This window comes from Callorhinus ursinus, unplaced genomic scaffold (genome assembly GCF_003265705.2).
Source record: "Callorhinus ursinus isolate GAN/ISIS: 27379988/994484 unplaced genomic scaffold, GSC_fseal_2.0 scaffold4, whole genome shotgun sequence".
NCBI classification, from domain to species: Eukaryota; Metazoa; Chordata; class Mammalia; order Carnivora; family Otariidae; genus Callorhinus; species Callorhinus ursinus.
In genome coordinates, this window is record NW_027397066.1 from 148811662 (window position 1) to 148826015 (window position 14354).

At 39.3% G+C, this 14354-nt stretch overlaps 1 protein-coding gene and 1 non-coding gene across 2 annotated transcripts; both read right to left on the reverse strand.

Annotated features, from left to right (window-relative positions):
- Positions 1-665: 665 nt before the first annotated feature.
- On the reverse strand, positions 666-8152 carry LOC141372557 (small ribosomal subunit protein uS2B-like). Its single transcript, XM_073891276.1, has 2 exons — positions 8109-8152; positions 666-1476 (listed from the first exon to the last, which is right to left on the reverse strand). Exons 1-2 carry the CDS (start codon positions 8150-8152, stop codon positions 672-674), a joined length of 849 nt encoding a protein of 282 aa, XP_073747377.1. The 3' UTR covers positions 666-671.
- On the reverse strand, positions 1544-1693 carry LOC112826250 (small nucleolar RNA SNORA62/SNORA6 family). The gene has a single exon (XR_003208881.1). It is a non-coding gene; the product is annotated as a small nucleolar RNA SNORA62/SNORA6 family (small nucleolar RNA).
- Positions 8153-14354: the final 6202 nt, after the last annotated feature.

Consider the following 14354-nt stretch of genomic DNA (forward strand, 5'->3'; position numbering starts at 1 on the left):
TTCTGGATTGTATTACTAATTTCTAGGGTGGGACTGGGTGTGTGGGATGCAGAGTAATGAGAAAAATTAAGACTTTGTAGATCCTGTGGCTTGATAAACTTTGATATTCCACCAGGCTTGTCTACTTCTGCCAGAACCCCTATGGAGGAGGACACACTGCTGGCAAATGAGCTCATGTGAAACCTAGAAGCCTAAACAGTGTAATTTTAAATATTTCCTGATTAAACAAAATAAAAGTAAAAGGTCAGAATCTCAAAAATAGCAGGATTTGACATTAATCTACTGGTGAATCGGTACCAGTGTTCAAATGAGGCTCGAATGGTGTTCTTTTTTTCCTGAAAGCAAACCATAAGCCAGACATACAGAGCAGGATTTTTTTCACTTCAAAAAAATTGTACACAGCTTTGGTTTTTCTTAATATTTTGATTTTACACACCAAAGAGTTTTCTTAATAATTTTTTTTATAAAATATTAGCTCACTACCAAGTGGTCAAGTGGTAGTTTTACACTTTTGTACCCCCCCCTTTCTCTCTCCCTCAGTTAGAAAGAAATCAAAACATATTTTTAAGGTCTTTTTTTTCTGTAGGAAGAACAAAATATTTTTTTTTCCAAAGTGGTTTTTTTGTGTGTGTTTTTTTTTTGTTTTTGTTTTACAAACTGTTTATTTTCCGTCAACCTTTTCCATTTCTATTTCCATTTTGTTTGCCTTTGTGGAAGAGCAGCTTAAGACCACTCAGTGGTTTTCCTACCCATTCAGTGGCCTGAGCAGTGGGAGCTGCAGACCAGTCTTCAGTGGCCGGCTGGGCGCTCCAGTCTTCAGTGGGGAACTGCTGAAGAGGCATCAAGGGCACCTGCATGCCTTCAGACCAGCCTGCGACTTCAGGCTGAGTAGCAGTGAACTCAGGAGGTGGAGCTGTCCATTCACCCTGAAATTCCTCCTTGGTCACAGCCTTTTCAGCAGTGGCCTGCTCTTCCTTTTCAATCTCTTCAGGATCTCTGTAGAAGTAGAGATCAGGCATGACCTCCCATGGGTGTTCACGGGAAATGGTGCCACGCATGCGCAGAACTTCCCTGGCCAGCATCCACCACATCAGACCCACTGAGTGAGCTCCCTTGTTGTTGCAAGGAATGGCGATGTCCACATAGTGCAGAGGAGAGTCTGTGTTACACAGAGCAGTGGTAGGCAGGTTAACATAGGACGCCTCTGTAAAAGGCTGGTGGTCAGCCTTGGGATCAGTAACCACCAGAAGTCTCAGCTCCCAGCAGGCTGCCTGGATCTGGTTAGTGAAGGTTCCAGGAGTGAAGCGGCCGGCAATAGGAGTGGCTCCAGGAGCAGCAGCAAATTTCAGCAAAGCTCGCTGGCCATTATTCCTGGACGATATGACACTGACATTAGCTAGGTTTTCAATGGCAACAATGGCACGAGCTGCCATCAGAAGCTTCTCCCAGGTTCTCTTCAGATTTATGATGTAGATACTTAGGTGATAGCAGAAAGCTTTTTAACATCTGACCTAATTTGCAATGGATTTTCTTCTAAAAAACTGAATGTAGCAGAGAGTACTATCAAACTCCAGTCATAGAGGCAAGCTCTACTGGTGTTAGCGAAAATCCTGCAGTTTTTTAGCACACTTCCGACATTCAGAAGTTCATTGGCCACAGATGGCCTCAACCTTGAGCTTGAATAGTGTGCACCCAAAGTGGTTTTATAAAGACTTCCTTTCAAGCTGCTTCCATAAATATTTAGAAACCTCTCTCAAATCAAACAATCTTATATTTAATGTGTTAGGGGAAAAAATGGCAGTTAAAGAATGGAAGGAAGAAGAACTCCATTTCTTTTGGAAAAGCAGAGGGTGTGAACTAAGAGCTGAACCAGCTTCAGTTATGTGTGGATGCAGTTCTAGGAGTTAATCATTGCTTTTTTTCTGGTGAGACAAGTAGAAGTTTTTCACAAAATTGGTTTCTTTCCAGGTTAGATGGAAAGTGGAGCGAAGTCATGCAAATATCTTATAAGCACAGTTGCCAAGAAAGTCATTGATTGGCAGGATCAGGGAGAGTGAAAGGGGCTGGGGAAGGGAGTAGAAGGGCAAATTGTAAAATTTGAAGTGTAGCATCCGTTCAGTTTGTTTATTGCAGGTTTCTGGCTTGAACCACTTCTAGTTCTAGGACATGTTCTTACAACTTTGCCAATTGTTGGTGTCAGGGTTCATACTCATATAAATAAGTAGTCCAAACATTAAGATATAATTTATCAACATTCTCTGCATAGAATGGCTCTGGAAAAATTAAAGTGAGGTTAGTTTTTAGAACAATTTTTGTTACGTTACTACTCTTTCCTTACCCCCACCTGTCCTTCGTCTGTAGGCAGAACTCTCTTCTTTCATGCCTTTCTTCTGCCTAATAAAATGTGTATTCCATTTCCCAAAGGTTCTTATTTCTGCTGGAGCTAATCTGATAAACTAATGCCTGATGAGTTGTTTAATAAAAAAGGTTTGCTCTTATCTTGCCCATCTAAGATTATGATTTTGAATATTAAGCTCTTTCAAAGACTTCTTTTGTAAGAATGACCAATTTGGGGTATTTTCTATAATTAGTAGAGAAAATTTTTAGACCAAGGGAAACTTCAAATGGCTCACTCCCCCTTTTGGGCATATTTTTCTAATAAGATTGAATCAACTACTATATATATATATATATATATATATATATATATATGTAGTTCTGAGATGCTACATACAATTTATATATATTATACATATATACAATTTATATATTGTATATATATATATACACACACATATATATACAATTATATATATATATAATTAAAAGGGTGCTTGGTCCTGATTAACTTTCAGTTTTTTCCATGTGATATTCTTGAATCCATGAAATGCCACAGTGAATGAGAATAAATAATGATGAATTTAACCTTCACTATATCCTAGTATTCATTTTCCAGATAAGTCCACCTCCCCCAGATGCTTTATATATTCGTTGAGATGTTTTTGGTTATGAGTAACAGAACTCCAACTCAAATTAGCATAAGTGATAAACCAGATTTATTGGCTCACATATCTGAAAAGTCCAGGCATGTTTTGATTAAGGCAGTCTCTCAGTTTTCTATGATTCTCTTGGCTGTGCCCTTCTCTGTATTCTGGCTCCATCCTCAGATTGGCTTCCATCATAGCCACAAAATGGCTGCCAATAGCAACCAGGGCAACATGTTATTTGATTTATATCCAAGGGGAGAGAGACTGTCCCATTTTATAATCGTTTAACAAAAGTCTTGAGATTTACTCTGATTGAGCCAATCACGGCTCAGGAAGAAACCAAATGCTGGTTTATCTGGGCTTTGGTGACAGCCTCTGCTGAAACAATCTTTGTTTTATCTGGGGTAAAACAATACAGCTTTGAGCTGGGATGGAATCAATCCATCCAGAGTTCATGGCTCTAGCACAATGAGGGAAAGACATTTCCAAAGGAAAATCTGAGTGCAGTTGGTAAAAGTGGAATAAATTCTAAGTATGTAACTAAGTAAATATCATCCTGCAAGTCCCTTTAAGCAGAGTCTATTCTTTCAACCTTTGAAAAATGTACAGAAAAACAGAAATAGACTTCATTGCCAAACAGAAAAATTGTATGTGACTCATATCTAGCTTGGCAGTTTCTTTTTACTCTAGAGTAACCAAAACTTTACTCTTTCTTAGAACTGGATATACACACTTAGCCATGTGAGAGATTCTAAGTACTATATGATTAAATAGCACTTCTAGCCCCCAGCCACGTAGGGAAGTTCTGAGATGCCACATACAATTAATTTAAGAGGAAAAGGACCAAGATGATACCTAGCCAAGGTTATGAATTCCATGTGATTTGGTGTAAGATTTACAGTGCTCACCCTGAGACTGAGGAGCAGGCATGTATGAATATCCAATTTTGAAAGATAGAATGCTGAGGAAAGAACCAATTCAGTGCTTGAAGAATTATCCAGGGGTTGGTTTCCTTTAGTTTCATCTCTATTCTTGGTTCTGTTGCTACTATGTCTTCCAATAACAACAATAAAGAGTTTTAATCTGATGTTCTTGTATCACTCCTGCTTCATTGCAGTGGCTTTCTTTAGGTGTTTTCCATTTTTTCACTTTCATATCATTACATTCAAATACTTAGAGACAATCCAAGTGGCAGAAAGTAGCAAATAACTAATTTTCTGCTTGGTATTGACATATGGGCCTATAGCAGCCATGCTCCAACCTCCAACTTTATTGCTATCAGAGTCTCTATATCCAAAAACATCTCTTTACCTTCCTCTGGTGCCTAGAATTCTATAGGATCATACCCTATTTGCATTTAGACATGGTCCCAGAAAGTTACTTTTTAGTACGCTTAAAATGGCTTACATATAAGAACATGTTGCTAGTGAGCAAATCAAATCATTTGTGAAGTTTAGAATGTGAAATAGTTGGCCCTTTGCCTTTCTGGCTCTGGCTGTGCGTCTTTTTTTCACCTACATGCTGCAAAATTCCAGTTTTGGAAAAGGAGAAAGGATGTGAAGCTCTACCTGCTGCCTCCAAAGGGCTGGCCTGGGTGAGACCTTGTGAAGATTGAGGCGTGAGAGTGAAGGGTGGCTTTTGAGACGTCCAGCAAGTGAGGAATTGGGAAGAGTTCTACTATGAAATCTTTCCTTTTTAGAGCTGAGCATGCAAATCTTTTTTGTTCATCAACTTAAAGCAGTATACATCTAACATCATGAGTCTTACTTCCTGTGCACTAGAAATCGAGGGGATTGTTTGCCCAGCGCCCCTCATTCTTATGGTACTATATATAGGACCTTCTCTATAATCCCTCTCTCATAAGACTGTCCTGGTCTAGTGACCAACACCATATCTGAACTAGACCATCTGGAATCTTTATAGGAGTTTTAGATATGGAAACCAAGAAATGGAAGTCCATCTTTTAGTATGCCAGGTGTAAAGGTGGAAGTATGGGAACAGTTAGTAGCCATGTTTTCTACTCTGTGGGTAGGAGAAGCCAGGGTGCACCCACTAGTGTGATATTTGAGTTAAACAAAGTTATGAAAAAAATGCAAGTTCTAATAGATGTTATTTAAATCTAAAAGGAAATATATATAAAAAAACCAAAATCTAAATAAGTGGTAAACAAAGAATTAAAGTCTCAGGTGGCAGAATTCCATTTATTCAACTCAGGTGGAAATATTCAATAAAAGAATGTCTTGGACCATGTTGTCAGTGGCAAGATTCATGTCAGTCTGTATGTCTACTGTTCCAGGTCTTTCATTCTAGCCCCAAATAACAGGTCAATAGCAATTTTAACACACTGCAATGGTGAGACCAATTATTCTTTGAAGAATAAAATTGTCTCCTTGAGGAGGTTTAAAATTAAATATAGAGAATTTTCAGTAAATCAAATTAACATTTTAGTATTAGGATAGGGATGATATGTTCATATTTGGTATTAAATATTATATATTAATTATCTATTGAAGCTATGATGATTGATCTATGTGTCAACTTGGCTAGGCTATGGTGCCCAGTTGTTTGGTCAAATACCCGTCCAGTTGTTGCTGTAAAGGTAAGTTTTAGATGTGATTACTATTTACTGATAGATTTTGAGTAAAGCAGATTACCTTCTATAAAGTGGATGGCCCTCATCCAAGCAGTTGAAAACCTGAAGAGAAAAGATTGAAGTTCCTCAAAGAGGAATGAGTTCTGCCACTCTCCCCGCTCACTCCACCCCCCCACCCCCAAAGCTTGCCTTCAGACTCAAGGTTGCAACATCGACTCTTACTGGACTTGACAGCCTGTCAGCCTACTCAGAAGATTTTGGACTTGTCAGCTCCCACTCTCTCTCCTTCTGTATATACACACACCACACACATTAGTTTGTTTTTCTGGAGAATCTTGACTATACATATTTATGACAAGGACTCCAAAAATTGTTGACTTAAGGCAGCAAACATTATTATCTCACAGTCTCTGTAGATCAGGAATCAAGGTGCAGCTTTGCTGAATGCTTCTGCTTTAATGCCTCTTCAAGGCTGTAATGCCTCATCTGAAGGCCCAGGTCAGGGGTGGATCTGCTTCTACATTCACTCACTCTACATTCACTGTTGTTGACAGGATTCATTTCCTCATGGCTTGCTGAACTGAACGCCCCAGTTCCTCACTGGCTGTTACCTGAAGTACTCCCTCGATTCCTTGCCGCATGGGTCCTCCATAGGGATGCTCACTACATGGAAACTGGCTACATTAGAGCAAGCAACCAAGGGAAGAAGAGAGATCACCAAAGACAGAAACCGGGTTTTTATACCCTAATCTGGGAAATGAGATAGTGTCATTTCTCGTGGAAATTCACTGGAAGTCACAAAATACCAGCCCTCCAAGGGGAAGGTATTACATAAGAGTGCCATCACCAGGGGCGCCTGGGTGGCTCAGTTGGTTAAGCGTCTGCCTTCCGTTCATGTCATGATCCCAGAGTCCTGGGATTGAGCCCTGGGTGGGGCTCCCTGTTCAGCAGAGAATCTGCTTCTCCCTCGCCCTTTGCCCCTCCCCCTACTCGTGCTTTCTTTCTCTCAAACAAAATCTTAGAAAAAATAAAAGTATAATTGAATGATTGATTTGAACTTGTAATTTAGTTTAAAATCAGGAGAGAATTTTTCTAAGATTTTTTTTTAAGATTTTATTTATTTATTTGAGAGAGAGAGAATGAGAGATAGAGAGCACGAGAGGGAAGAGGGTCAGAGGGAGAAGCAGACTCCCTGCTGAGCAGGGAGCCCGATGTGGGACTCGATCCCGGGACTCCAGGATCACGACCTGAGCCGAAGGCAGTGGCTTAACCAACTGAGCCACCCAGGCACCCCCGAATTTTTCTAAGATTGTAAACACTGTTAAAATGCGTGAGAGAACTTCAGATTTATCACATTTATTAATTTAATTTATGAAGTTTACTAGAGCAATTTAAATAGCTGAGAAAGTACCTGAGAAAATTTCACTTGTCACAAATATGTTAATTATAAATGCAGTCTAAAATGTTTAAGGCAATTAAATTAACTAATTTGTAAGGAGCCTGATTGTTCTGTGAGTTCTGCAACCTGAGTTAGACAGCAACGACCACTCTGAAAGTGATTGTTAAATTTTACTAATTTGTAAATAGAATTATGTGATATATATAAAATAAAATTAAAAGCTTAAGGGAAACTAAATTCTAGGATTTTTTCACTTTAATAAATTGAATATCAATTTTCAAAAAATCCCAGTAGCTAAGATTTGTCCTCTCTATGCAAAAAAAAAAAAAAAAAAGACCTCAGAAAAAATAAAATCTTACATTGACAAAAGCCAGTCCGTGGAAAGAGAGAAAGAGAAAATTCAAATAGGTAAGAAGAAAAGGGCAGTGGTGATCCTTTGGAGACCTTTCTAGCTGCTCCTGCCACTAGCTGCATCCCTGTCCTTCAGTTCTGTAAGATACCTTGGTGTGCTCAGAATCACTTTCACTTGAAACTAAGAGTCTGAACTCAAATATGTTTTTTCCTAGTACCTCTTCCACAGAAATGTCCTTTGTGACATACAAACTGGACACAGTATCTTCTCCAGTAATAGTAACTTTCTGAGAGCCAGAAAAGCTCTCCAGCGTGGGAACCCTGAGACCCAGAGTTCACTCCTGAGCTGCCATTTCTTTCCAGGTCAATTTCCTGTTTATTAAAATAACGTGAATTTAGTATTTGACCACTGCCTCATATGACTATCGAGAACATAAATAATATACTTCGACATATGTTGAACAAAATATTCAAGGTTACTGGTACTCCAGTTCCATGTCAGCGGTCCCCCCAAGGTAGTTTAAATTTCATGTATTTTGTAGTACTGGGATAATAATGGTATCTGTCTTATAAGATTGTTATAAGATTTGGAAGCAAAGAGCTTGACACGGTGTCTGGAACAGAGTAAGCCCTCAATAAATGTCACTGATGTTGATGCTGCTTTTTTAAACTTTGCACATGGCGCACAGAAAATCTGTCAGTGGTCCTGGGGCTCTCCCTCCTTCTCCAAGCAGCGCTACTGATTCTGATCTGCGACTGTGCTTCTGTCTGTGCTTACCTCTTCATTTCCATTATTATTACATTTATTAAGGCCTCTGTCATCTCTTCAATGGGATTTTGCAATATTTTCCCATTTAGTTATCTGGACATCCAGGACAGCTTTTGTCTATTCCATTCTGAACACATCCCAAGAATGTCTTCTCAAACACAACCCTTTTCATACTTTTCCTTATTAACGTCCATGAAAGTTTCCCTATTGCCAACACAAAGCACAAACCTCTTAGAACGACACACGGGATGCTTTACACTAGCTTCCAATCCTAAATTTTATGTTAAACTCCTAGAGAACTGATTATAGTCTGCTAGAATAATTGCAGTACACCTCTCGCTAAAACATCTTCCACTCAAACTCTTAAAAATCTTTCAAGACTGGGCTCAAAGTTCTCCTTTTCTATGAAGCTTCCTCTTCCCTGACTCACTCAAGCAAAGTTTCCATAATAATTTTCCCATCAGCCTTCTACATAAAGCTATTACAGTTTTTATGTTTGTTTCCCAAACACAAGTGAAGACAGGCGTGTGACTGACTTACTCATCCTTGGCTCCTTGATCTCTAGGACTGTTCTTGAAGCAAGGGGGCTATTCAGTAAATGTATATAAAATGGAAAGGTAGATCCATTGATATGCTCAGAATGTGTAATATTAAATGTAATTTAAATTGAAAATTAAATTTAAAAATTTGTAAATATCCTACTTAAGAGTTCTAAGAAAATTGTTTTTTACTTTTATTTATTATTTTTTATTTAGTGATTCCTCACTTAATGTATAACACCCAGTGCTCATCATAACAAGTGCCCTCCTTACTGCCCATCACCCATCTAGCCCTTCCCCACCCACCTACCTCCAACACCCTTCAGTTTGTTCTCTATAGTTAAGAGTCTCTTATGGTTTGCTTCTCTGTCTCTCTTTCTTTTTTCTTCCCATATGTTCATCTGTTTTGTTTCTTAAATTCCACATGAGTGAAATAAGAAAATTATTTAACTTGCCCTTCTATTGGGGAAAAGGACTGCTGTAGACTATAATAGAGCACTAAGTTAAAGTAAACCAAGTTTGTGGGACACCTGGGTGGCTCAGTTGTTTAAGCATCTGCCTTCGGCTCAGGTCATGATCTCAGGGTCCTGAGATCAAGTCCTGCTTTGGGCTCCTTGCTCAGCGGGGAGCCTTCTTCTCCTTCTGCCTGCCGCTCCCCATTCTCGCGCTCTCTCTCTCTGACAAATAAATAAATAAAATCTTTTTTAAAAATAAAGTAAATCAAGTTCGTCTCTTTAGGTAGTGGGAGAGGGAAGAACAGAAAAATGTTTCATTCCTTGTTTTGGCATGCAGGTTAAAATATAGTTAAAGTAGATTTGTCGCAAACTGCAATACGACAGAGTTGGTGGACTATAATGAAGTGAAACAAGAGGGAGTTTTAAGAAGGACTCACTATTTACTTACTTTTTCTTTCCATGTTAAGGGGTAGAACACCAAAACAGATGGATTTGGGGAAGCTTGTGACTGAGAATTAGTATGGGGATTCTCAGCCTCTTCTCTCTAAGCTAAAATGCTTAAGAAGCATGTTTATAGCAGCAATGTCCACAATAGCCAAACTGTGGAAAGAGCCAAGATGTCCATCGACAGATGAATGGATAAAGAAGATGTGGTATATATATACACAATGGAATATTATGCAGCCATCAAAAGGAATGAGATCTTGCCATTTGCAATGACGTGGATGGAACTGAAGGGTGTTATGCTGAGTGAAATAAGTCAATCAGAGAAGGACATGTATCATATGACCTCACTGATATGAGGAATTCTTAATCTCAGGAAACAAACTGAGGGTTGCTGGAGTGGTGGGGGGTGGGAGGGATGGGGTGGCTGGGTGATAGACATTGGGGAGGGTGTGTGCTATGGTGAGCACTGTGAATTGTACAAGACTGATGAATCATGGATCTGTACTTCTGAAACAAATAATGCAATATATGTTAAGAAAAAAAAAAAAAGAAGATAGCAGGAGGGGAAGAATGAAGGGGAGTAAGTCGGAGGGGGAGACGAACCATGAGAGAGGATGGACTCTGAAAAACACACTGAGGGTTCTAGAGGGGAGGGGTGTGGGGGGATGGGTTAGCCTGGTGATGGGTATTAAAGAGGGCACGTACTGCGTGGAGCACTGGGTGTTATGCACAAACAATGAATCATGGAACACTACATCAAAAACTAATGATGTAATGTATGGTGATTAACATAACAATAAAAAATTACTAAAAACAAAAGAAGCCAAGAAGAGGTAAATGAAAAAAGATGCTAGCATTTGTTAGAAACCTTTAAAAGTGAGTAGCCTTTTAAAAGAGAAAGTTTTATTGGAGACTGCCATTTCCATCCTTTCTGGTTTTCTAGTCATCAAGTTGTGTAGTGTTTTTTTTGTGTGTGTTGTGTGTGTGTGTGTCTGTGTGTGTGTGTAAAGAGATCTCCTGTTATTCTGCTGATTTATTTATTTATGTGTTTTTTAGGTTCTGAATGTTTTATAGCAATGACAGAAAACAGGATTGTTTGGACTCCAGCATTCCTCATTACTCACTCACCATAACTTGTAATAAGATGAACAAAGATAACGGGAGGCAGAGATCAATCACTGCTCTGTTGTATTGTGTGTTAAGTGATACTGAGGACAGCGACCCAGCAACCCACTGACTTGGGATGTTTTAGAACACATGAACAAAGAATTGTCCAGGATCAAGTCCTATGATGGATGGGACAGTTTGGGATCCTGACTGACACCCCCCCACCCCCCTAACCACTAAACAGTTCAAGTCAACTAGCCAGCAACAAGCACTTACCTTGAAACAGTGGGGTTTGGGGAGCCATGGAAAGGCCTGCTTTTCTGTCTTAGGTGCTATGATTATAACATGAAAATCTTATTCATTATTCAATTGAATCTGAATCAACACTGATTACAAACATCTGTATGCAGACAATTAAATTCAGAAACCTATTCCGTATGCTTTTATACCCGGCTAAATCTGAAAAACATATTTCTCTAAAGTTTATCTAAATCTCTTTCTAGTATCTTTAGCCTAAAATTCCCTTCACCCTCATCCCCCACCCCCTCAATTTTAATTCTCTTCCATTTGCAGGAATCCTATCCTAACCATCTGCCTTGCACATAGGCCCATTCTCTCCCATGTGGGGTAGATTCAGAGATGAGGATAAAAGAGAAACAGAATAAGCAAAAGCCCTAGGTGGGGTTTGGGGAAGCTTGTAATTTGATAAGGATTAGCTCAGATAAAGCAGGATTGGCAAATTGTGGTCTGATGGTGAAAGGTCTGGAATGCCTGGCTGGAGCTCCGGACTTCATGCTTCTGGAAGTAGGAGGCAGGAAGTTTTGAGCTGGGGAGTGACCTGATTAGATTACACAAGCACAGTATTTAGGGTTAATTGACCAGGACAGACACGGGAGGCTTGAGAGTAATTATGAGACAAATAAAAGTATATTAGCACATGTAAGATGTTAGGAGAATCTGATCTTAGGCACAGAAGTGGGTCAGAGAAAAAAAAGATAGTAAAAACAAAAAGACCCCAGGCTAGAAAGATCGAATTTTCTGTCTCAATTTTATAACGGGCAGCATGTTCGCCATCATGAAATCCTAGGTGTCTGCTTGTGTAATCCCATAAATATATAAAATCCCTTCACTGATAAGATATAGGAAGAAGATACAACAAAAAAAGATCACTTTTGTCATATCACTTTAATGACCATCAGATAAGGATGACAAAATTTACTTAAGAAAACTGATGCTCAAAACATCCACCTTGCCAAAGAAACCTCCCCACCCCCACCCCATGGGCAGGAAGAATGGAGCAGACGGTTAATCAACTAACATTTTGTAAACCTTTTACAACAAAATCTCAATAAAATAAGCATTGGATTTCTCCAAAATTAGGTGGCCACTGTGACTCATTTAAAAAGGTCCTTGCCCGAGCCTGGAGGTAGGCAACTAGGTGGCCATATGATGAGGTGGCAACTCAGAAGAGTGAAGTAACGCCACACAGTTCTGGAAAGCCTCCTACCAAAACACTTAGACATTAAATAGATATGAGAAACCAGACATTAAGTTAAGTTAGAAAGGAAGCAGAATAACACATGAATACCATAGTGATCCTTTATGATTAAGGAAAGTGTTACCATAAATGGTATTGACTTTGTATAAAGTTAACTGCAAAGACCATTATGTAGTACTATAGAATAGACAGGAAGTTCAAAGAAATTTAAAGCTCGTTCGGCCAGCTTTCCACTTGTGCAGAGATGCCATGTACAGGATCCCTAGCAGGGGCTTAGTATTAGCCTTCACCCACCTCAATGATCAACACATTTTCTGCTTTCAGGGTACATGTATTTCATTTGGAGTATCCTCATTCTGATGGTACCTTATACCACATCCTTTGTACCTCGACTTATTCACAGCCCTGTTCCCTGGAGAAAACTTTGTCTATTCCTCCTTCCTTAAAACAACTCCAAGTATGTGAAGCTTTGTGTATTTCTCCCATTGAACTTAAGATAAAAATCCAAACTCCAGATTTCTGAAGTCCTCTTAAAATGTGGTACTTAGACTCCAGCTGAATATCCTAGAAATCATCTGATCAATACAGAGAAGAGTGGAATATTAACTTCTGGTGTTTGGGAAACATATTTTTAAAGACAGTCTAGAATGTTTTAGCCATTTAACAGACATTTCATTCATTAATTCAATAATCTTTACTTGATGCACATCATGTTCCATGCACTGGGTTTTTTTTTTTTTTTGGTTTTTTGGGTTTTTTTAAGATTTTATTTATTTGGGGGAGAGAGAGAGGGGTAGCACAAGCAGAGGGAGTGGCAGAGGGAGAGGGAGAAGCATGGGGCTCGAACCCAGGACCCTGGGATCATGATCTGAGCTGAGGGCAGACGCCCAACAAACTGAGCCACCCAGCTGCCCCTGTTTCTTTTTCTTTTCTTTTTTTTTAAGATTTTATTTATTTATTCAGAGAGAGAGAGAGAAGGCATGAGTGGGAGGGGCAAAAGGAGAGGGAGAGAGAGAATCCCAGAGTCCTCGCTAAGCACAGAGCCCGATGTGGGGCTCCATCTCATAACCCCAAGATCATGACCTGAGCCAAAGTCAAGAGTCAGAACTGAACAGACTGAGCCACCCAGGCGCCCCCCCATGCACTCTTTTATATGCTGGGATTAGATGGAGAACAGAAATGGATAAAGTTCTTGTTTCTGTAGAAGTTGTCTTAAAGCAGAAAAACCATAATGAAGTGAAAAAATAAATGACCAAGATAAATTCAGAGAGAATCAATGCTATGAAGGTAAAAACTAAAACAAGTGTGATGTGATGGCCTAAGGTAGGAGAGCTGAATGGTTAAATTAGAGTGGCGGCCATGGGGGGATGTACTGAGGAGGTAATATTACAGCCCAGCCAATCTCAGAAATACATGGGAAGAGGGTGCTCTAAGCTGCAGAGTGAGTGCAAGGTTCTTGTGGGGAAAGTTTGTTACATTCAAGGGTCAGAGGAGCCAGTGAGTCTACGGAGAAATCAGAAACAAGGGAAGTGAGAACACGTAAGATCCAAGAAGGAGGATTTTATCTTAACTGCAATGGGAGACATTGGGGTTTGTAAAGAGAAGTGTGGGATGATTTAATTTAAAATTTGACCCCTCATGCGCTTACTTGTTTTCTATTGGGTCCACCATTATACGTAATGTTCTTTCTTTCTTTGGACTCATCAGCTAATTATTATTAGAATTTCTTCTCAATTAGTTTATTAGTTATACATTATCTTCTACATTATGCTAGCTTGATTTATTAATATCTAATATTAATTAGTGGTTTTTACCAAATCCTAGGAAATATGAATACCTTAGAACACTAGTTCTATCTACACCCTCATGACATCTATGTTTCATATATTTTAAATTCTGGAAGTCATTATTTTTATTGCTTAGTAAAATATTTATTTTTATTTATCATGCTCCCCCCCACCCCCATTACCATTACACTTCCAGCTCCTTGCATTTTTCTTCCTCCATCTGGGGATTCTTTCTGGTATTTGTTTGTTTGTTTGTTTATTTATTTATTTATTTATTTAAAGATTTCATTTATTTATTTGCCAGAGAGAGACACAACGAGAGAGGGAACACAGCAGAGGGAGTGAGAGAGGGAGAAGCAGGCTTCCCGCTGAACAGGAAGGTAGATGCGGGGCTCGATCCCAGGGATCATGACCTGAGCCTA